This window comes from Schistocerca cancellata, chromosome 1 (assembly GCF_023864275.1).
Source record: "Schistocerca cancellata isolate TAMUIC-IGC-003103 chromosome 1, iqSchCanc2.1, whole genome shotgun sequence".
NCBI lineage: Eukaryota > Metazoa > Arthropoda > Insecta > Orthoptera > Acrididae > Schistocerca > Schistocerca cancellata.
In genome coordinates, this window is record NC_064626.1 from 1,248,448,611 (window position 1) to 1,248,473,901 (window position 25,291).

A 25,291-nucleotide genomic window follows, 5' to 3' on the forward strand; every position below is an offset into this window, starting at 1 on the left:
GTGACATTGATGGTTGAAACAAGGAAACAAGTGGTTTGTGATCCGTAACAAGATGAAATTTGGAGCCATAGAGAAAAACACCAAACTTATGAAGAGCATAAATGATGGCCAAAGCTTCTTTCTCAATTTGAGAATGCATAAGCAATGGGTTGTTCCGAACCGTCAGAAAAACTGTGCGCAAGGACTGCCCCAACTCCGTATTGAGAGGCGTCTGTGGCAAGAACAAGATGTTGACCAGGTCGATAAGTAGCCAGGCATGGGGCCTGTTTCAGCATAGTCTTTAATTTCTGGAAAGCCGCGTCACAAGACGCAGACCAGTGAAAAGGCACATTTTTATGCAACAGGCGATGCAACGGCTGAGCCACCGAAGCCGCAGATGGTAAAAACTTGTGATAGTATGCTATTTTCCCCAAGAAATCCTGCAGTTCCTTAACAGATGTAGGGCGAGGAAGGGCATCGATCGCAGCGACAGTTTGTTGAAGCGGACGAATACCATCCCGAGAGAGTTGAAACCCCAAGTAGATGATAGAGGCCTGAAAAAATTGTGATTTCTGAAGATTACACTTAAGACCGGCAGTCTGTAAGACATGAAAAAGTGTGCGGAGATTTTGAAGATGTTCGTCAGTGGTGGAGCCAGTGACAACAATGTCGTCCATGTAATTGATACACCCAAGAACAGGGAGCAATAATTGTTCCAAGAATCGCTGAAAGAGAGCAGGGGTGCTAGCAACCCCGAATGGTAAGCGTTGGTATTGATAAAGGCCGAAAGGCGTGTTAAGGACCAGAAACTGCCAGGAAGCAGCGTCGAGAGGAAGTTGATGATAAGCTTCTGACAGGTGAATTTTAGAAAAATACTGGCCTCCAGCAAGTTTAGTGAACAGTTCTTCAGGACAGGGCATAGGGTAAGTGTCAATGAGGCATTGAGCATTTACAGTGGCTTTGAAATCGCCACAGAGATGAATATCACCATTTGGCTTAGCAACTACAACGACAGGAGAGGACCACTCACTGGAAGTGACAGGAAGCAAGACCCCTGATGCAGTGAGACGATCCAACTTCCGCTTTACCCAATCACGAAGGGCCACAGGAATGGGCCGAGCCCGAAAAAACTTAGGCCGAGCAGTGAGTTTGAGCGTGATATGAGCTTCAAAGTCGTTTGCACAGCCTAACCCAGGAGAAAAAAGGGACGAAAATGTCATCGACAAGGAATCCAGTTGAGCATAAGGAATAGCGTCAGAGAAAATATTGACAGTCATCTATGGAGAACCCAAAAACGTGAAAGGCATCAAAACCAAAAAGATTTTCTGCGTTGCTCTGGTCGACCACAAATATGGGAACAGTGCGAACGACAGATTTGTAAGATACCTCAGCATTAAACTGTCCCAAGAGAGAAATCTTCTCTTTATTGTACGTCCGTAATTGCCAAGTGACAGGGGACAGGAGTGGAAAACCCAGCTGAAGATACGTCTGAGAATTAATGATAGTGGCAGCAGAACCGGTATCCACTTGCATGCAAACATCTCGACCAAGGATTTGGACAGTGAGGAATAACTTCCCTGAAAGGGAAGAAGTGCAATTGACAGACAACACAGAATCAGAATCAGTGTCATGTTCATGAACATCATATATGTGGTTGGATTTACAAACGGAAGACACATGACCCTTCTTTTTGCAATTGTGACACACAGCCCAACGTTGGGGACAATCCTCGCGTGAATGTTTCATAAAACACCGCGGACATGAAGGAAGTTGCCGGGGATTTTGCTGCAGTTTCTTAGTGGGTTGTTTACGGCTAGGCCGAGGCTGCGCGTGGGAGTGCACTGCGGCCTCGTCAGCTGGCGGGGACACGCCGCACGCGTCGTCAACAGTGCACAGAGGTTGTATTTCCCTGACATCACCCCACGCTTCTATTTGCGCCCAGCGGCACGAGAAATTTCAAAAGATTGCACAATGGAGAGAACTTCATATAGAGCTGGATTCGCCAACTGAAGGGCATGTTGCCGAACTTCTTTGTCGGGCGTTGACCGGATAATAGCATCCCATACCATGGAATCGGCATAGGATTCTTTGTGAACATCAGTAACAAATTGACACTTTCAACTGAGGCCGTGAAGTTCAGCAGCCCAAGCGCAATAGGATTGATTTGGTTGTTTTTGACAACGATAAAAGGCAACACGAGAGGCTACCACATGCGTTTGCTTTTGAAAATAGAGAGACAGAAGTGAACACATTTCAGCAAAGGACAAAGACGCAGGTTCCTTCAAAGGAGCCAATTGCGACAACAACCGATACATTTGAGGTGAAATCCAGGAAAGGAACAGAGACTCACATGGTTGTTCGTCCGTGACATGAAATGCCAAGAAGTGCTGTCGAAGACGTTTTTCATAATCTTTTAGACCAGTCTTCCGCTGTCTAGTTGTAAGGAGGAAAAGGGGGTATAGCCAACGACGAGAAACGCCCCGCATTTGACGCCGCGACAAAATCGCGAATCGCTGCTGTTAGAAGCATTTGCTGTTCAAGGAGATTTTGCAAGAGTTGCTCTACAGTAGCCATGGAACCCTGTGAGTCAACGGTGAAAAGGAAAAATCCACTACCTCATCACCAATTGTTAGAACTTCAAGTTTAACACATACATTTAGGAACAACACAACAACACATATAAGTCACAGAGTAAGTTGACATGTGTATTCATTAGCATTCGAATAAGCACTGAGTCCCAGTCTAGCTGCCACTGCTCGGCTGGCTGCCTAGGTGGCGCTGCTGCTGCATGGCTGGCAGACAGCGCCGCACGTAGAGGACGCCCGTAATTGCGCGGCGGCACTTTGAATGATCGGCGAGTCACAACAAAGAACTATCTACATAAAGACCTAAAATCACTTACCTTGGTCCAAAAAGGCGCCCAATATTCAGGAACACACATTTTCAATAAATTGCCAGCAACCATTAAAAACTTGGTTTCAGATGAAGCACAGCTTAAGCAGAGTTTGGGAGACTTTTTGATAGGCAACTCCTTCTGCTCCATAGATGAATATCTTAAGAGACTGTTATGCCAACTTAAGTAAAAATACCTGTTAGATTTCAGTTTTGACAACAATTGGTCACAACAGTCAAGATTAGCTATTATGTTTATGATAAATTTATTAATAGTGTTTCGTTCCGTAAATATTAGCTGTTCCAGTTTACTGCCTTTTATGAACATATTTTGACTATCTCTTGACAAATGATCAGGATAGTAAATATTATATTCAAATGTTTTATGTTTTTATGTTATACTTTTGACATGTTCCACAACCATGACATTCATCTCATTTTTTGGGTCTATGGAATGAAAACTGACTCTAATCTAATCTAATCTGGCTGAGTCCTACAGCTATCACTTCTACATCACTACTACCCTCATCTCTATTCATTTTCCTAGCAATCACACGAGTTAAAAGAAAAGTTAATTTCACAAATAGTCTGCACTTATCTTTTCTTTTTTCATGTCCTTCATCATAATTATGATGTCCACTTTCAATTGATCTGGTCCATCATTGTTGACAGTATCTCATCACTGTTGATACGACTTTCTTGGGCAGCTCTCGGGTCTTCTTTCTTCATATGATATATCTTCATTTATATATAAACTGCAGATGACACTAATCACTGTCCTTTCTTCTTCTGCAACAGACAAAACTTCTTTATCAGTCAACTGATCTCAGATGATACCCACAATTGTAATCTTACCATCACACGTGTTACTAGTAAATTTTTCAGTTTCTTCAAAAAGATTAATTGCTTTGTTTCAGATGCTTTGAGAGGAGTAAGATGTACAAATAATTTTGTTATTTATATTCATTTTTTCGTTCTTGACTGCAGTTTGTCTTGTGTAGGGGTAGATTCTTCAGGCTGAAATTTTTTAACTTTGTGGGTTCTAGTTGATAGGATAACTGATGAAGTAATTTCTGTTTCTATGACTTTCTTTTATTAATTTTATCCCATTCTTCTATATCAAACTGATTTACAATCTCCACTGTAGAACAAAAATTCACATTGTTTTTGTCAAACATAGAAACATGACCTATTCCATTAGAGGCATGCCCACTATTCCTCACTCATTCTGCGGTACTAATTATATTCCAAAGAGTTTACAAACTTTCTTGGCAAAAGAAGAACCTTGACTAAGTTATATCATTATTTTATAAATGAGTCCAGAAATAAATTTAATAATTAGTGTTAGATTGCATAAATTAATAATAGGAATTTTAAGCGAGGTAGTTATTTTGTAATTTCAAATGTTTCCAAAAGAAAAGTAATTTTAACTGTACATACATAGTTAATATATATCAATTGTAATAAACTAATTTCTTTTTATATATTTTAGCCTGAAATACAGTACATAGTATACAAAATCATATGAAATTTTTTTAGTGAAATAGCTGAGATAATGTTCACCTATACAAGATTCAAAAATATTCCTGGTATCGGCTATTTCTATTAAAGAAAGGTAATGTTAGATGAGGGTGTCCCACTACACACCCTCAGCAACCCCGTAGTTGTGCCACTGCAATTGCCTGGCAAAGTGATTTGTTACGTGTGTGAGCAGATTATTAATTCATAAATAACACTAACTGCACTTATATTTAAATGCATTACGCAGTTTGAGGCACAATGACCAATGTTTAGTATTTAGCCACATACTACTTATTATAATATTCAGAAAGACTCATGAAGTAGTTAGGCTATAATATTTTTTTTTATTGCAACGAAACACTGATATTAACATTGAATCAATAACAACAGAACTATTATATATAATCAAAGAATAAACAATCTGTCCCTTATGCGCGCCACAACAGAATAATGCTATCCTTCACTGTGCATCTATGGATGTTCTGCTGGCGACTCCTACACAGCCCCCCTCCAATAGAGTGGAGCTCCGGGAATGTTGGGGTATTTATATCTCACCTGACACCAAGCTCTTGTGTGTACTGAAGGCATTGATTGAACTTCTTCAGCTTCTGTTGCTGGTAGTGACGGTACCGCTTCCTCTTGTGGTGGTGAGGTGGTGTCATCCTGATCCAGTGGTGTGGAAGGTTGCGCTTGGTGCCTGACCTCTGTGTCCTCTTCAGTTGGTTACATATGTGCAGGTTTGAGCCGTTCCAATGATACCACTTGACTCTTTCCATTTAGATCTATCTGCATGGTATGTTCATCCTGTGAGAGCACTCTGTAAGGTCCAGAATATGGAGGCTGAAGTTGTGACTTGACAACGTCCATCCATAGCATCACATGTGTACATGAGCATAGATATTTGTGCATGAATGTATTTACTGCTCCATGTCTCGAGATAGGAGATGGGCGAAGTTGCGTACCATTTGCAATGTAAACGGCAGTTCAGTCTGTCGTGCCCCTTCCTTATCGGTGAAGAATTCTGCAGGCAGTCGTAAGGGTTCACCCTTAGGAATGCCCCTAAATCCATTTTCAGTGCTGTGCGTAGGCCCAACAAAACTAGTGGTAATGCTAACGACCAAGACTGTGCATGGCACATTAATGCAGCTTTTAATGTTCTATGCCAGTGTTCCACCATCCCATTGCTTGCTGGGTGGTACCCTGTGGTGCAATGATGTTGGAACCCGCAGAGGTTGGCCAATTCTGAGAACAACGTCGATTCAAACTGATGCCCCTGGTCTGTGGTGACATGTAAAGGGCAGCTGAAACGTGCTATCAAAGATGAAAGAAATACGCGTGCCACCGTTTTTGCTGAAATATCCGATAACGGAATCACCTCTTTTCATCTGGTGAAGCAGTCCACTGCATTGTGGAGATAACAGTATCCTTCCGACGGCAAAAGTGGTCCCACGATGTCCAGGTGCACATATTAGATTAGATTAGATTTACTTTCATTCCAATTGATCCGTAGTGAGGAGGTCCTCCAGGATGTGGAACATGTCAGAAAAACAACAATACATGTGAAACATTGTGTGGTAAGTGGGCGATAAACTCGAGTTGTCTAAATTGTTGTGGTGAGCAACCATCCTTGTTCTTACTGAAGGTGAAAGTAATTGGCTTGTGGTCTGTAAAAAGGGTGAATGGTTTGCCTTCTACTTGCGGTTGGAAATGTCTGATGGCTTCATAAATTGCCAGTACCTCCATATCATAGGCACTCCATTTTACTTGCGACGATGTAAGCTTGCGGGAGAAGAAACCTAGAGGCTGCCAATTTTTTCCCACCTTCTGCACCTATTGGCTGCTGGCTCACATCCACAACAATTGCCAGTTGAGCTTGAGGAACCGGATGTGCCAACATTATTGCCTGAAGTAGACAGGTTTTGATCTTGTCGAATGTCATCTGCATCTCTGATGTCCACTGTAAAGGTTGTTTGCCTACTGCATCCTTGACGACTAGTGCTGACAGCAAAGGGGCTTGAATGGCCACCGCATTAGGCAGAATTTGTCTGTAGAAGTTAACTGCTTCAAGAAACCGGTGTAATTGGAGATAGTCGATGGGGCGAGTCATCTCTTCGATAAAGTTGAGTTTGTCTTGCAGTGGGCTGATACCGGTTGCTGTCAATGAGTAGCCCAAGAATGGCACCTGACATTGTCAAAGTAAACACTTTGATTCATTGACCAAAATGCCATATGCCTCAATACACTGGTAAACAGTCCTTAGATGTAGTTTGTGCAATTCCTCAGACAATGAAAAAACCAAGATGTCATCGATGTACGCGAAGCAATATGGTAAACCTTTGAGGACTTCTTCAATGAAATGCTGCCACGTTTGTGCCACATTTTTTAACCCAAATGGCATACGGAGGTATTCTAATAAACCGAATGGTGTCATGACAGCCGTCTTCAGAATATCAGCAGGTGTGACCGGTATCTGGTGATATGCTTTTTTGCAATCAATGACACTAAAAATGATCATGCCTGCAAGTGTGTGTGTAAAATCCCTGATATGTGGTTTATCAGATAAAGATCGGGGATGGTACGAGTATTTAGTGCCCTGTAATCTCCGCATGGTCTCCAAGTCCCATCTTTCTTCTTTATGAGGTGAAGTAGCAATGACCACGGACTGTCGGATCTACGGACAATTCCCCGAGTGTAATAATTCTTCGAACACTGGCTTTGCTGCAGCAAAACAATTCAGAGCTAACCAGTGTGGGCATTGAGACACTGGTTGACCGGGTGTAGTCCTGATGTGAAGTACCGTATTGTGCTTTATTGTCTGCCCACCAGTCATGGATTCGCAGTTTGCTACTTGTCTGCAATCAGACATGGACATAGGGCTTCATCCTAGGGTGCCTCTAATGCACTGTGTCCCCCATCAAATGCTCACTGAGCTAATAGATACCTCAAGTGCATAATGAAACAAGAAATCTGCACCCAATATTGCATCTGGCACATCGGAAATTATGAAAGTCCATGGTAAACTTTCATGGAACCCGAGGTCTACCTCTATCTGACATTTTCCATAAGTCGCTATTGACGTCTGGTTTGCTGCTGTGAGTTTCGACTGAGATGGAGGGAGCTTCACACCACACTTTCTAACAGGCAATGCACTAACGTCCCAACCTGAGTCGACTAGATAAACACGGCTGGACTTAACGTCTGTAACAAACAGCTGATGGGGCAGTGAAGGTAAAGAAGAAAGGTTACTCACCCGTAGTTGCCTCTCTTCGATCTCACCTCATAACAGTAGGTGCTGGTGCTCGAACTTGTGACCAGCGGCAACTAATGCTGGCCACTGTCGCCCTTTAGGTGATTGCAGGGTGATGTGCAGCATGTCACCTCGCTTCCGAATCGTCGATGGTACCAGCAGATATGCTCCTTAGACAAAATGTCATCTTCCTTCCTCTTCTTGTTTGTGCCTGTCTTGCCTCCAAGCAACGTCGATATCTGCTGCTTCAATCCTTCAACTTGTTTTTTTAGGTCATCCAGTTGTAGAGAAACGTCTGGCTGTTGGTGTTATTGTATTGCTTCCCAATATATTTATTCCTTAATGAAATTTGTCATTAAAAATATATCACTTTTTCAAACCAACAGCTCAATTCATGGAATCAATACTAGAAATAAGAATAATCTTCACAAGGATTTAAAGTCACTTAGTCTTGTACAAAAAGATGTGCATTATTCAGGAACACACATTTTCAATAACTTGCCAGCAGCCATAAAAAGCTTAACAACCAATGAAATTCAGTTTAAGAGAAGCCTAAAGGATTTATTGGTGGCCAACTCCTTCTACTCCATTGATGAATTTCTTAGTAAAACCAACTGATTTGTATATAAGTACAACATAACTTCTGCACAATTTCAGTGCAGTAATGTGTTCACTGAAAATTTGTGTGTCTGTGTGTGTGTGTGGTTGTGTGTAAGTATAATCTAACTTCTGCACCATTTCAGTGCAGTAATGTGTTCATTGTAAATAAGTATTTCAGTAGTTGTATTACATGTTTATTGCCTTATAAATAAATAAAAAACTTTTTTATTTTAAATTCAGTGCATTAGTATTTGTAAAATGACTCTTAGTGTTCATTAAAATATGACGATCATTTCACTTGGGACCTGTGGAATGGTACATTAGCTTATTTGTTTTAGTTGTAAATATTTGTCATGTATTGTTGTTTTTCTGACATGTTCCACATCCTGGAGGACCTCCTCACTACGGATCAATTGGAATGAAAGTAAATCTAATCTAATCTAATCTAAAAGCAAGCTACACCGCGATGCAGAGTGCCTCTCTTGCAGAGTCTGCCACTTGAGTTTGCTAAACATTTCTGTAATGCTATCACGGTTACCAAATAACCCTGTGATGAAACGCGCCACTCTTCTTTGGATCTTCTCTATCTCCTCTGTCAACCCGACTACAATTTTCTAATGCTGTAACTTCTCTGTATACTACAGCATCATCCACAAAAGGCCGCATGGAACTTCCGACACTATCTACTAGGTCATTTATATATATTGTGAAAAGCAATGGTCCCATAACACTCCCCTATGGCATGCCAGAGGTCACTCTAACGTCTGTAGACATCTCTCCATTGATAACAACATGCTGTGTTCTGTTTGTGAAAAACTCTTCAATCCAGTCACACAGCTGGTCCGATACTCCGTAGGCTCTTACTTTGTTTATCAGGCGACAGTACGGAACTGTATTGAATGCCTTCTGGAAGTCAAGGAAAATAGCATCTACCTGGGAGCCTGTATGTAATATTTTCTGGGTCTCATGAACAAATAAAGCGAGTTGGGTCTCACACGATCACTGTTTCCAGAATCCATGTTGATTCCTACAGAGTAGATTCTGGGTTTCCAAAAACGACATGATACTCGAGCAAAAAACATGTCCTAAAATTCTACAACAGATTGACGTAAGTGATATGGGTCTATAGTTTTGCGCATCTGCTCGACGACCCTTCTTGAAGACTGGGACTACCTGTGCTCTTTTCCAATCATTTGGAACCTTCCATTCCTCTAGAGACTTGCGGTACACGGCTGTTAGAAGGGGGAAAAGTTCTTTCGCGTACTCTGTGTAGAATCGAATTGGTATCCCGTCAGGTCCAGTGGACTTTCCTCTGTTGAGTGATTCCAGTTGCTTTTCTATTCCTTGGACACTTATTTCGATGTCAGCCATTTTTTCGTTTGTGCGAGGATTTATAGAAGGAACTGCAGTGCAGTCTTCCTCTGTGAAACCGCTTTGGAAAAAGGTGTTTAGTATTTCAGCTTTATGCGTGTAATCCTCTGTTTCAATGCCATTATCATCTGAGAGTGTCTGGATTTGCTGTTTCGAGCCCCTTACTGATTTAACGTAAGACCAGAACTTCCTAGGATTTTCTGTCAAGTCGGTACATAGAATTTTACTTTCGAATTCACTGAACACTTCACGCATAGCCCTCCTTACGCTAACTTTGACATCGTTTAGCTTCTGTTTGTCTGAGAGGTTTTGGCTGCATTTAAACTTGGAGTGAAGCTCTCTTTGCTTTCGCAGTAGTTTCCTAACTTTGTTGTTGAACCACGGTGGGTTTTTCCTGTCCCTCACAGTTTTACTCGGCATGTACCTGTCTAAAATGCATTTTTCAATTGCCTTGAACTTTTTTCATAAACACTCAACTTTGTCAGTGTCAGAACAGAAATTTTCGTTTTGATCTGTTAGGTAGTCTGAAATCTGCCTTCTATTACTCTTGCTAAACAGATAAACCTTCCTCCCTTTTTTATATTCCTATTAACTTCCTTATTCAGGGATGCTGCAACGGCCTTATGATCACTGATTCCCTGTTCTGCACTTACAGAGTCGAAAAGTTCGGGTCTGTTTGTTATCAGTAGGTCCAAGATGTTATCTCCACGAGTTGGTTCTCTGTTTAATTGCTCGAGGTAATTTTCGGATAGTGCACTCAGTATAATGTCCCTACCACCTGTCCTAAACATCTGAGTGTCCCAGTCTATATCTGGTAAATTGAAATCTCCACCTAAGACTATAACATGCTGAGAAAATTTATGTGAACTGTATTCCAAATTTTCTCTCAGTTGTTCTGCCACTAATGCTGCTGAGTCGGGAGGTCGGTAAAAGGAGCCAATTATTAACCTAGTTCGGTTGTTGAGTCTAGCCTCCACCCATAATAATTCAGAGGAACTGTCCACTTCTACTTCACTACAGGATAAACTTCTACTAACAGTGACAAACATGCCCCCACCAGTTGCATGCAATCTATCCTTTCTAAACACCATCTGTGCCTTTGTAAAAATTTCGTCAGAATTTATCTCTGGCTTCAGCCAGCTTTCTGTACCTATAACGATTTCAGCTTCGGTGCTTTCTATCAGCGCTTGAAGTTCCGGTACTTTACCAATGCAGCTTCGACAGTTTACAATTACAATACTGATTGCTACTTGGTCCCCGCATGTCCTGACTTTGCCCCGCACCCTTTGAGGCTGTTGCCCTTGCTGTACTTGCCTGAGGCCATCTAACCTAAAAAACCACCCAGTCCACGCCACACAACCCCTGCTACCCGTGTAGCCGCTTGCTGCGTGTAGTGGACTCCTGACTTATCCAGCGGAACCCGAAACCCCACCACCCTATGGCGCAAGTCGAAGAATCTGCAGCCCACACGGTCGCAGAACCGTCTCAGCCTCTGATTCAGACCCTCCACTCGGCTCTGTACCAAAGGTCCGCAGTCAGTCCTGTCAACAATGCTGCAGATGGTGAGCTCTGCTTTCATCCCGCTAGCAAGACTGGCAGTATTCACCAAATCAGATAGCTGCCAGAAGCCAGAGAGGATTTCCTCCAATCCATAGCGACACACATCATTGGTGCCAACATGAGCGACCACCTGCAGATGGGTGCACCCTGTACCCTTCATGGCATCTGGAAGGACCCTTTCTACATCTGGAATGACTCCCCCCGGTATGCACATGGATTGCACATTGGTTTTCTTCCCCTCTCTTGCTGCCTTATCCCTCAGGGGCCCCATTACGCGCCTGACGTTGGAGCTTCCAACTACCAGTAAGCCCACCCTCTGCGACCGCTGGGATCTTGCAGACTGAGGGGCAACCTCTGGAACAGGACAAGCAGCCATGTCTGGCCAAAGATCAGTATCAGCCTGAGACACAGCCTGAAACCGGTTCATCAGACAAACTGGAGAGGCCTTCCGTTCAGCCCTCCGGAATGTCTTTCGCCCCCTGCCACTCCTCGAGACGACCTCCCACTCTACCACAGGTGAGGGATCAGCCTCAATGTGGGCAGTAACCTGGGCAGCCACAGTTGTAGTCCGATTGGGGGATGCGTGGGATGATCTGGCCGTCCCCGACAAACCCCCATCCGGACCCCCACAGTGATGCCCATTGGCAACAGCCTCAAGCTGTGTGACCGAAGCCAACACTGCCTGAAGCTGGGAGCGAAGGGATGCCAACTCAGCCTGCATCCCAACACAGCAGTTGCAGTCCCTATCCACGCTAAAAATTGTTGTGCAAAGAACGTCTGAACTAATCTACAGAGAGCACAAGCAAATCGACACAAAATTTAAACGGTTATTACAATACAAGGTTGCCTAGTAAATGCAGTAATACTGCTACTTGCACACTGCTGACACACTACTTGGCGGCGGAAGGAGACTACGCAATTTTACACTATTCAGGTACTAAAACGCGATGCTACAACTCTCAAATACTATAATACGCCCGAAATGTATGAATTAAACAATGCAAGTACCAAAAACACGCAAAGAAATTAAGAATTAAACTATGTAACAAATAAGTGAGCTAGGAGTATACGACTTTCTGCTGGCAGCTGCTTATCCAATGGCAGTAGGGAGCCACATACTACTTATTACAATCTCCAGAAAGACTCACGAAGTAGTTAGGCTATAATATTTTATTTTTTTATTGCAACGTAAAGCTCATATTAACATTGAATCAATAACAACAGAATTATTATGTATGATCAAAGAATAAACAATCTGTCCCTTGTGCACGCCGCCACAGAATAATGATATCCTTCACTGTGTGTCTACGGATGTTCTGCTGGCAACTCCCACAAGTAAATGCTTTCACTGTCATTTTTCTTCTTACAAGAATCTTGGTTAATTTAATGTTTCTTACTACAAATAAACAGTACCTTTGAAGTTGTTCATCCTGTAATGTGCATTCATGAGTCCATGTCAAAATTTATACTATAGCAGCTGACTAGGATGAGTCGCACATGCCCGTTAGTTGTCAGTGCTGGCAGACAAACAAAGAAACATTTACCCTCGCACATTCTATAAACATGCAGTGAGTGCACTACTTACCCATGCGTCCCTGAGTTAAGTGGCCAACTTCACTTAGTTCATGGCTGAATTTGTCAATGCTGCTTACAGTGTTTAAGTTTCTTGATGTTGTTCCCTGACCTTTAATCCTAACTCTACACAGTGGTCCATACACAAAATTACTGCTATGCCAGACAAGTCACCTGGCCAAAGGTACTTTGGGCTACTCATGCAAAGCTGGGGCGGGTCGCCAGTACTATTATAAAACATAGGTGAGAACCGCAAATGGTGTGAATACTTGATTTAGGCCACATGCAGGCTGCAGTTTGATGACCTCTGCTTTAAATCATTAAGGAAATTGATGTACAAAAAAAGGGAGACCCCGAGAGATGGTCGGTTAGAATGGCTAATGGCGTGAATACTTGATTTAGGCCATATGCAGTGTGCAGGCTGCAGTTTGATGATCTCTGCTTTTAATAATTAAGGACATTGATGTACGAAAGAAGAGAGACCCAGACAGATGGTCAGTTACAAAAGGGGTCAAATAGTGATGACAATGATGACGATGATGATGATGATGATGATTGGTTTGCGGGGTGCTCAACTGCATGGTAATTAGCACCTGTACAAATTTCCCATATTTACACAGTCTAGCCTCACCCCCTTCACAAATGATGATGAAATTATGAGGACAACACAAATACCCAGCCCCCAGGCAAAGAAAATACCCAACCTGGCTGGAAATTGAACCCAGGACCCGATGATCCAGAGGCAGCAATACCACCCTCCATAAAAGCAGTGAAGAACCGATTATCCAGCATACTGGAGTGGCAGCCTCAGTGAACAGCAATGCCATTTTATTGGTGAAGGTTGGGTCTCCTTTCTTTTCTACTCCAATGTCTTTAATGACTTCAAGTATTATGTAAGCCTGAGTATGTGGCTATAGGTCACGAAACCTGTCATATCCCATTAAAGATAGTCATCCAGCTGTGTGTGGTGTTCTTTTTACAAGTTATATTACCATTGCTGTGAATGCTTGGACTTGTTTGTAATGCTCATAATTGTTAAGTATCTAGCAACAGACAAGAGTACCCGAGTAGTGTATTTAGAAGAGTAGAGTTAGTAATTAATATAAATAAAGTATTTTTCAACACTGATGATTTCACAACATTGCATTGGCATGTGTAATGTGTTAAAATGATAATTTTATGAAATATTTATAGATTAGGAATCCAAAGTTACTTCAGAAAATTATGAGGTTTGCTGAGAGACTTATTCAATCTGGAGCCAACATAAATATTATGGATCATCGAGGCAGAACACCACTACATTATGCTGCAGTAGAAGGAAACAATGAGGTATGCTGAATCACTAATCTTAATGGGTAAGCAGTGGAATTAATATTGAGAGTCATGGGAATGAGAGTATTGTGCCAAGACTCTTATGTATGCTATAAATCAGTCTGTGGTTTTATTCAAAGTATGTAGTTTTAAATTGTAAGACATTTCCTGGGGCAGATGTAGATTCTGACCACAATCTATTGGTTATGAACTGCAGATTGAAACTGAAGAAACTGCAAAAAGGTGGGAATTTAAGGAGATGGGACCTGGATAAACTGAAAGAACCAGAGGTTGTAGAGAGTTTCAGGGAGAGAATTAGGGAACAATTGACAGGAATGGGGGAAAGAAATACAGTAGAAGAAGAATGGGTAGCTCTGAGGGATGAAGTGGTGAAGGCAGCAGACGATCAAGTAGGTAAAAAGACGTGGGCTAATAGAAATCCTTGGGTAACAGAAGAAATATTGAATTTAATTGATGAAAGGAGAAAATATAAAAATGCAGTAAATGAAGCAGGCAAAAAGGAATACAAACGTCTCAAAAATGAAATCGACAGGAAGTGCAAAATGGCTAAGCAGGGATGGCTAGAGGACAAATGTAAGGATGTAGAGGCTTGTCTCACTAGGGGTAAGATAGATACTGCCTACAGGAAAATTAAAGAGACCTTTGGAGAGAAGAGAACCACTTGTACAAATATCAAGAGCTCAGATGGCAACCCAGTTCTAAGCAAAGAAGGGAAAGCAGAAAGGTGGAAGGAGTATATAGAGGGTCTGTACAAGGGCGATGTACTTGAGGACAATATTATGGAAATGGAAGAGGATGTAGATGAAGATGAAATGGGAGATAAGATACTGCGTGAAGAGTTTGACAGAGCACTGAAAGACCTGAGTCAAAACAAGGCCCCGGGAGTAGACAACATTCCATTAGAACTACTGATGGCCTCGGGAGAGCCTGTCATGACAAAACTCTACCATCTGGTGAGCACGATGTATGAGACAGGCGAAATACCCTCAGACTTTAAGAAGAATATAATAATTCCAATCCCAAAGAAAGCAGGTGTTGACAGATGTGAAAATTACCGAACAATCAGTTTAATAAGTCACAGCTGCAAAATACTAACACGAATTCTTTACAGACGAATGGAAAAGCTAGTAGAAGCCGACCTCGGGGAAGATCAGTTTGGATTCCGTAGAAATGTTGGAACACGTGAGGCAATACTGACCTTACGACTTATCTTGGAAGAAAGATTAAGAAAAGGCAAACCTACGTTTCTAGCATTTGTAGACTTAGAGAAAGCTTTTGACAATGTTGACTGGAATACTCTCTTTCAAATTCTGAAGGTGGCAGGGGTAAAATACAGGGAGCGAAAGGCTATTTACAATTTGTACAGAAACCAGATAGCAGTTATAAGAGTCGAGGGGCATGAAAGGGAAGCAGTGGTTGGGAAAGGAGTGAGACAGGGTTGTAGCCTCTCCCCGATGTTATTCAATCTGTATATTGAGCAAGCAGTAAAGGAAACAAAAGAAAAATTCGGAGTAGGTATTAAAATTCATGGAGAAGAAGTAAAAACTTTGAGGTTCGCCGATGACATTGTAATTCTGTCAGAGACAGCAAAGGACTTGGAAGAGCAGTTGAACGGAATGGACAGTGTCTTGAAAGGAGGATATAAGATGAACATCAACAAAAGCAAAACGAGGATAATGGAATGTAGTCACATTAAGTCGGGTGATGCTGAGGGAATTAGATTAGGAAATGAGACACTAAAAGTAGTAAAGGAGTTTTGCTATTTAGGGAGTAAAATAACCGATGATGGTCGAAGTAGAGAGGATATAAAATGTAGACTGGCAATGGCAAGGAAAGCGTTTCTCAAGAAGAGAAATTTGTTAACATCGAATATAGATTTAGGTGTCAGGAAGTCGTTTCTGAAAGTATTTGTATGGAGTGTAGCCATGTATGGAAGTGAGACATGGACGATAACTAATTTGGACAAGAAGAGAATAGAAGCTTTTGAAATGTGGTGCTACAGAAGAATGCTGAAGATAAGGTGGGTAGATCACGTAACTAATGAGGAGGTATTGTATAGGATTGGGGAGAAGAGAAGTTTGTGGCACAACTTGACTAGAAGAAGGGATCGGTTGGTAGGACATGTTCTGAGGCATCGAGGGATCACAAATTTAGCATTGGAGGGCAGCGTGGAGGGTAAAAATCGTAGAGGGAGACCAAGAGATCAATACACTAAGCAGATTCAGAAGGATGTAGGTTGCAGTAGGTACTGGGAGATGAAGAAGCTTGCACAGGATAGAGTAGCATGGAGAGCTGCATCAAACCAGTCTCAGGACTGAAGACCACAACAACAACATGTAATTTCCAAACATATACTTTACCAGTAGATAATGAGAGAGACAGATTTTTCAGTCATGCTAAACACTAGGATAGTGAGACATGCCATTCAGTTTTTAGACCAATATCAGAGTCCAATGAGAAGTTCAGGCAGGTGATAAAGAGGTCCAAAACTCACAAAATTCTCACAACAGGAAAGTAAATAATAATGTTACCATATTTAACCAAAATATTGGTGGATTAAAGAAAAAAGTAGATTCTCACAAAAGTAAAGTAAAAAATAATGTTACCATTTTACACCAAAAATTTCCAGGATTGAAGAATAAAGTAGATGAGCTCCTGGTTTGTTTAGATGACATTGAATCTTGTAATGTGATAGATATACTATGCCTGTCTGAGCATCACATTGTGTCTGATATGGAAAAGGTAAATATCAGTTGTTATAAACTAGCTGCACATAGGAGTAGAGAGAATAAGGTGGGAGGAGGAGTTGCCATATATGTCAAAAGTTATCACTGTGTAGAAAGCTTAGATACAAAAAAGTTTTGTCTAGAGCAACAACTAGAAGCATGTGCCTGTCAACTTAAACTGAAGGAGGGCTCTTTTATAATTGTAACAGTATATAGGTCCCCTTCAGGAAACTTTCGTTTACTCCTGGAAAACGTGGATGCCTTGTTGTGCTATCTGTCAGATAGGGGAAAGCAAATTATTATTTGTGGGGACTTCAGTGTTGATTCACTGAAAGAGTGTAATAGGAAGAATGACCTGGAAGTCTTGCTCGGTTCTTACAATTTGACATCTGTAATTAATTTTCCTACTTGAGCTGTAAAGGAGAGCAGCACATTGATAGATAACACTTTTATAGAACAAGATAGGTTTAAAAACATAAATTCTTTTCCTATTGAGAATGGGCTTTCTGATCATGATGCTCAGCTAGTTACAGTATATGACATAGCTCTATTCAGTATTTCAAAACTACCCTCCAAATTAGTGTGTTCAATTAATGACTCAACAATTAGAAATTTCAGAGTAAATCTGTGCTACATTAAGAAAGGTTATTAAAAAGTCCAGAAGCATGTGCATCATGTCTGAGATTAATACCTCTGATAACAAAATCAAAACAATTTGGAATATTATTACAAGGGAGACAGGGCAACCAAGAGTACAGGATGATGGCATCACCATCAAAGTGAACAACAAGCCGGAAGTCGAAAACATTTTGAATAATCATTTTTTAAATGTTGTAGAGAAAATAGGATCTAAATGTTCATTAGAAGAAGCAAGGCAGTTAATGGAAGAGGCCTTACCCACAGCATTTGATACAATAGAAATTCCACCCACCTCTCCTTCTGAAATTAGGAAGATAATAAACTCTCTCAAGAATAAAAGCTCACATGGAATTGATGGCATTTCCAGCAGGATAATAAAAACTTGTTCCCAAGAAATAAGTAGGATTCTTAGCCACATATGTAATAGCTCTCTGAAGCAGGGTATTTTGCCAGATAGACTGAAGTATGCCATTGTTAAACCACTGCATAAAAAAGGGGATACGTTTGATGTCAACAACTACCGCCCAATCTCTATTCTGACTGCCTTATCCAAAATTCTTGAAAAAGTAATGTACTGTAGAGTAGCTTCACACCTTTGTAAAAATAAACTTTTAACAAAATGTCAGTTTGGTATCCAGAAGGGTTTTTCAACAGAAAATGCTATATATACTTTCACTAATGAAATATTAAATGCTCTGAGTAACCAGAAGACAGCCGTTGGGATTTTTTGTGACCTATCAAAGGCTTTTGATTGCGTAAATCATGGAATACTTCTAGATAAGATTAGTACTGTGGTATAAATGGGACAGTGCTCAAATAGTTAAAATCATACCTAACTGGAAGAGTGCAGAAAGTTGAAATAAACAGTTCACATAATATGCAAAAAACCGGTGATTTCTCAAACTGAGGAACAATCAAGAATGGGGTGCTGCAAGGTTCGATCTTGGGTCCTCTGTTGTTCTTAATATATATTAATGACTTGCCAGTCTATATTCATGAAGATGCAAAGCTGGTACTTTTTGCCAATGATACAAGTATAGCTATCACACCCGACAGACAAGAATTAACTGGTGAAATTGTAAATGATGTTTTTCAGAAAATCATTAAGTGGTTCTCTGCAAATGGGCTCTCATTAAACTTTGACAAAACACAGTATATACAGTTCCACACAGTAAATGGAATGACACCATTAATAAATATAGACTTCGATCAGAAATTGGTAGCTAAAGTAGAAATTCAAAATTTCTAGGTGTATGCATTGATGTGGGGTTGAACCTATTCCAGTCCTGTAACCCGGAAGGTGTACACAATCAAAGGCAGAGCCACGTGTGAAAGCACCCACGTGATCTACCAACTGACCTGCCTACACTGTGATGCATTCTATGTGGGAATGACCAGCAACAAACTGTCCATTCGCATGAATGGACACAGGCAGACAGTGTTTGTTGGTAATGAGGATCACCCTGTGGCTAAACATGCCTTGGTGCACGACCAGCACATCTTGGCACAGTGTTACACCATCCGGGTTATCTGGATACTTCCTACTAACACCAACCTATCCGAACTCCGGAGATGGGAACTTGCTCTTCAATATATCCTCTCTTCCTGTTATCCACTAGGCCTCAATCTCCGCTAATTTCAAGTTGCTGCCACTCATACCTCACCTGTCATTCAACAACATCTTTGCCTCTGCACTTCTGCCTCGACTGACATCTCTGCCCAAACTCTTTGTCTTTAAATATGTCTGCTTGTGTCTGTATATGTGTGGATGGATATGTGTGTGTGTGCGAGTGTATACCCGTCCTTTTTTATGTTTGTGTTCGTTTGTGTGTCTGTCGACCTGCCAGCACTTTCATTTGGTAAGTCACATCATCTTTGTTTTTAGGTATATATATATATATATATATATATATATATATATAAAGAAAGATGATGAGACTTACCAAACAAAAGCGCTGGCAGGTCGATAGACACACAAACATACACACAAAATTCTAGCTTTCGCAACCAACGGTTGCCTCGTCAGGAAAGAGGGAAGGAGAGGGAAAGACAAAAGGATATGGGTTTTAAGGGAGAGGGTAAGGAGTCATTCCAATCCCGGGAGCGGAAAGACTTACCTTAGGAGGAAAAAAGGACAGGTATACACTCGCGCGCACACACACACATATCCATCCGCATATACACAGACACAAGCAGACATCCCACGTGGAATGTTTCCCTCTATTATATATATATATATACCTAAAAACAAAGATGATGTGACTTACCAAATCCACACATAGACCATATATATGTGTGTGTGTGTGAGTGTATACCCGTCCTTTTTTCCCCCGAAGGTAAGTCTTTCCGCTCCCGGGACTGGAATGACTCCTTACCCTCTCCCTTAAAACCCACATCCTTTGTCTTTCCCTCTCCTTCCCTCTTTCCTGATGAGGCAACAGTTTGTTGCGAAAGCTTGAATTTTGTGTGTATGTTTGTGTTCGTTTGTGTGTCTGCGACCTGCCAGCACTTTCATTTGGTAAGTCACATCATCTTTGTTTTTAGGTATATATATATATATATATATATATATATATATATATATATATATATATATATATATATATATATATATATATATTCACTTATGAAATTTGTTATTAACAGTCCGAACAAATTCAAAAGTAATAGCAGTGTACATGGCTACAACACTAGGAGAAAGGATGATCTTCACTACTCAAGGTTAAATCTAACTTTGGCTCAGAAGGGGGTAAATTATGCCCCCACAAAAGTCTTTCGTCACCTATCTAATAGCATCAAAAGTCTGACAGATAACCATATAGCATTTAAAAGGAAATTAAAAGAATTTCTTAATGGCAACTCCTGCTCATTAGATGAATTTTTGGATATAGTAAGTGGGTAATTTCCCCCCCCCCCCCCTCCAGAAAAACAAGTAAATAAATAAATAAAATAAAAACTAAAAGAAATAAAAATATTGAGTGTCATGTAATATTTTGTGTAATGTAATATTTTGCATAGACACCTTTTATTAACCTGACATGTTGCACATCATTACGAAGTGTCGTCTTCATGATCTATGGAACAAGTACTAAGCTAATCTAATCTAATCTCTTAATTTATTTCATTAATTTGAATATTTGTATTTTCATTTCTTTAATTAAGCAGTGATCTTGGTAAACACTTTTCATGACACTTTTGTAAATGCATTTGAAAACTGCTTCCCCAAGAAAATTATTAATTATACTCGTAACAAACCATGTAACAAACCGTGGCTTACTAAGTGTATAAAAATATCTTGTAACTGGAAAAGGGAAATGTATCTGACAGCAAGAAAGAGTAGTGACCCAGAAACTATCAAACATTATAAAAACTACTGTGCTATATTAAGAAAAGTTATTAAAAAATCCTATGTGTATCATGTCTGAAATAAGCAACTCTGATAATAAAATTAAAACAATTTGGAATATTATTAAAAGAGAAACAGGTCAACCAAGAGCACAGGAAGACAGTATTACCATCAAATTGAATGAAAACTTTACAAAAAATAGTCAGAAGTTGAAAATATTTTTAATAATCATTTTCTAAATGTTGTGGATATAGTAGGATCCAAGTGTTCATTAGATGATGCTAGACTGTTAATGGAAGAGGCCATACCTATGCAATTTGATATAATTGAAATCTCACCCACATCTCCCTCTGAAATTAGGAAAATAATAAACTTGCTTAAAAGCAAAAACTCACATGGAATTGATGGCATTTCTAGCAATATACTAAAAGCTTGTTCTCAACAGATAAGTAAGATTCTCAGCCACCTGTGTAATAGATGTCTGGAGCAGGGCATTTTCCCTGATAGACTGAAATATGCTATTGTTATACCTTTGCATAAAGAAAGGGATAGATCTGATGTCAACAATTACCGTCCAATCTTCCTTCTAACAGCTTTATCCAAAATTTTTGAGAAAGTAATGTATTCAAGAGGTGCTTCACATATCTGTAAAAATGAAGTACTAACAAAATATCAGTTTGGTTTCCAGAAAGGTTTTTCAACAGAAAATACCGTATATGCTTCCACCAATCAAATTTTGAATGATCTGAATAACCAAACACCACCCATTGGGATTTTTTGTGATCTCTCAAAGGCTTTTCATTGTGTAAATCATGAAATTCTGCTAGAAAAGCTCAAGTATTGTGGCATGATTGGGACAGTGCACAAATGGTTTAATTCATACCTAACTGGAAGAGTGCAGAAAGTTGAAATAAGCAGTCCTCAAACTGGGGAACTATCAAGAATGAGGTTCCACAAGGGTCGGTCTTGGGTCCTTTGTTGTTCTTAATATATATTAATGACTTGCCATTCTATATTCATGAAGAGGCAAAGTTAGTTCTCTTTGCTGATGATGCAAGTATAGTAATCACACCTGACAAACAAGAATTAACTGATGAAATTGTCAATAATGTCTTTCAGAAAATTACTAAGTGGTTCCTTGTAAACGGACTCTCACTGAATTTTGATAAGACACGGTACATACAGCTCCATACAATAAATGGTATGACGCCATTAATAAATATATACCTTAAGCAGAAGCATATAGCTAAGGTAGAATATTCAAAATTTTAGGTGTGTCCATTGATGAGAGATTAAATTGGAAGAAACACATTGATGATCAGCTGAAACGTATGAGTTCAGCTACTTATGCAATAAGGGTCATTGCAAATTTTGGTGATAAACATCTTAGTAAATTAGCTTACTACACCTATTTTCACTCATTGCTTGCATATGGCATCATATTTTGGGGTAATTCATCACTGAGGAATAAATTGTTTATTGTACAAAAGTGTGTAATCAGAGGGTAATCAATAAGCCAAAAATTGATTATTTTAGGACACTCCTCAGAGACATTCACTGGACTGATGTTTACAGTGCTCATGGCATGAATGAAAAATATAACACTTTTGCTAATAAAGTGCTTACCTTATTCGAACGCTGTTTTCCCCCAAAACTTACCAAGGTTAGAGCAAAGTCTACAAAAAAAAGCCATGGATTACTCGAGGAATAGGGGTATCTTGTAAAACAAAAAGAAAACTGTATCTGTCAGTCTGAAACAGTTCCGATGTTGATGCTATAGCACATTACAAGAAATACTGCAAAATATTAAAGACTGTAATACGGATGTCAAGGCAAATATATTACAAGGAAAAGATAGTCATATCAGATAACAAAATAAAGACAATATGGGATATAGTGAAGGAGGAGACCGGTAGAACCAGACATAGAGGAACAAATAGCATTAAGAGTAAATGATACATTGGTGACAGATGTGTATAGTGTTGCAGAACTTTTTAATAAACATTTTATAAATGTTACTGAAAAGATGGGGTTGTAAGGTTTTGTAGATGCTGCTATGGAATACCTTAGACCAGAAATTTCAAGCAACTTCCATAATATGAATTTGACCCTCACTACCCCAACAGAAATAATGTCCATCATAAAACCTTTAAAATCAAAAACATCTAGTGGGTATGATGAAATATCAACAAAGTTAATTAAATAATGTGATTCTGAGCTAAGTAACATATTAAGCTATCTGTGTAACCAGTCATTTATCAGTGGTATATTTCCTGAATGGTTGAAATATGCTGAAGTTAAGCCACTGTTTAAGAAGGGAGATAAAGAAACAGCAACAAATTTCCGTCCAATTTCACTGTTGCCAGCATTCTCAAAATTTTCGAAAAAGTAATGTACAGTCAGCTTTATAACCATCTTATCTCAAATAACATACTGTCAAAGTTACAGTTTGGATTTCTAAAAGGTTCTGATATTGAGAAGGCTATCTACACTTACAGTGAAAATGTGCTTAATTCATTAGACAAAAAACTGCAGCAACTGGTATATTTTGTGATCTGTCTAAGGCATTTGACTGTAAATCACAATATGCTTTTAAGTAAATTAGAATATTATAGTGTAACAGGAAATTCTGCAAAATGGTTCAAATCTTATATCTCTGGAAGGAAACAAAGGGTGTTATTAGGAAAGAGACATGTATCAAGCTATCAGGCATCATCCAACTGGGAACTAATTACATGTGGGGCCCCCACAAGGTTCTATTTTGGGGCCCTTACTATTCCTTTTATATATCAATGACCTTTCATCAGTAACATTACCAGATGCCAAGTTTGTTTTGTTTGCCGATGATACAAACATTGCAATAAATAGCAAATCAAGTGTAGTCTTAGAAAGATCAGCTAATAAAATAATTGTGGACATTAATCACTGGTTCCTAACCAATTCTTTGTTACTAAACTTTGAAAAAACACACTACATGCAGTTCAGAACTTGTAAGGGGTGTCCCACGAGTATATGTCTAACATACGATGACAAGAAGATAGAAGAAGTGGACAGTGTTAAATTCTTGGGATTACAGTTCGATAATAAATTCAACTGGGAGGAGCACACCACAGAACTGCTGAAGCGTCTTAACAAATCTCTGTTTGCAATGCGAATTTTGTCAGACATAGGGAATATAAGAATGAAAAAGCTGGCATACTAAGCTTACTTTCATTACATAATGTCATATGGGATTATTTTTTGGGGTAATTCATCAAGCCAAGCTAAAGTTTTCTGGGCACAAAAACGTGCAATAGGAGTTATATGTGGTGTGAACTCAAGAACATCCTGCAGAAGCCTGTTTAGGGAACTAGGGATACTGACTACTGCTTCCCAATATATTTATTCCTTAATGAAATTTGTCATTAAAAATATATCACTTTTTCAAACCAACAGCTCAATTCATGGAATCAATACTAGAAATAAGAATAATCTTCACAAGGATTTAAAGTCACTTAGTCTTGTACAAAAAGGTGTGCATTATTCAGGAACACATATTTTCAATAACTTGCCAGCAGCCATAAAAAGCTTAACAACCAATGAAATTCAGTTTAAGAGAAGCCTAAAGGATTTATTGGTGGCCAACTCCTTCTACTCCATTGATGAATTTCTCAGTAAAACCAACTGATTTGTATATATATATATATATATATATATATATATATATATATATATATATATATATATATATATATATATACCTAAAAACAAAGATGATGTGACTTACCAAATGAAAGTGCTGGCAGGTCAACAGACACACAAACGAACACAAACATACACACAAAATTCAAGCTTTCGCAACAAACTGTTGCCTCATCAGGAAAGAGGGAAGGAGAGGGAAAGACGAAAGGATGTGGGTTTTAAGGGAGAGGGTAAGGAGTCATTCATATATATATATATATATATAATAGAGGGAAACGTTCCACGTGGGAAAAATATATTTAAAAAGAAAGATGATGAGACTTACCAAACAAAAGCGCTGGCAGGTCGATAGACACACAGACAAACACAAACATACACACAAAATCTAGCTTTCGCAACCAATGGTTGCCTCGTCAGGAAAGAGGGAAGGAGAGGGAAAGACAAAAGGATTTGGGTTTTAAGGGAGAGGGTAAGGAGTCATTCCAATCCCGGGAGCGGAAAGACTTACCTTAGGGGGAAAAAAGGAGGGAAAAAAGGACAGGTATACACTCGCACACACACACATATCCATCCTCATATACACAGACACAAGCAGACATTTGTAAAGGCAAAGAGTTTGGGCAGAGATGTCAGTCGGGGCGGATGTACAAAGGCAAAGATGATGTTGAAAGACAGGTGAGGTACGAGCGGCGGCAAATTGAAATTAGAAATTAGAAATTAGAAATTAGAAATTAGAAATTAGCGGAGATTTCTAATTTCAATTTGCCGCCGCTCGTACCTCACCTGTCTTTCAACATCATCTTTGCCTTTGTACATCCGCCCCGA

At 39.8% G+C, this 25,291-nt stretch overlaps 1 protein-coding gene across 2 annotated transcripts in view; it reads left to right on the forward strand.

Moving 5' to 3' along the window:
* Positions 1 to 25,291, forward strand: part of LOC126094910 (serine/threonine-protein phosphatase 6 regulatory ankyrin repeat subunit C-like) — a 314,292-nt gene that overhangs the window by 188,485 nt on the left and 100,516 nt on the right. The window contains exon 12 of one of the 2 annotated variants that reach the window (XM_049909553.1): positions 13,937 to 14,071. The exons of the other annotated variant lie outside the window; for it this stretch is intronic. Within the exon in view, the coding sequence (XP_049765510.1) occupies positions 13,937 to 14,071 (135 nt within the window). The remainder of the gene's footprint in view (positions 1 to 13,936; positions 14,072 to 25,291) is intronic. 2 annotated transcript variants of the gene reach the window in all.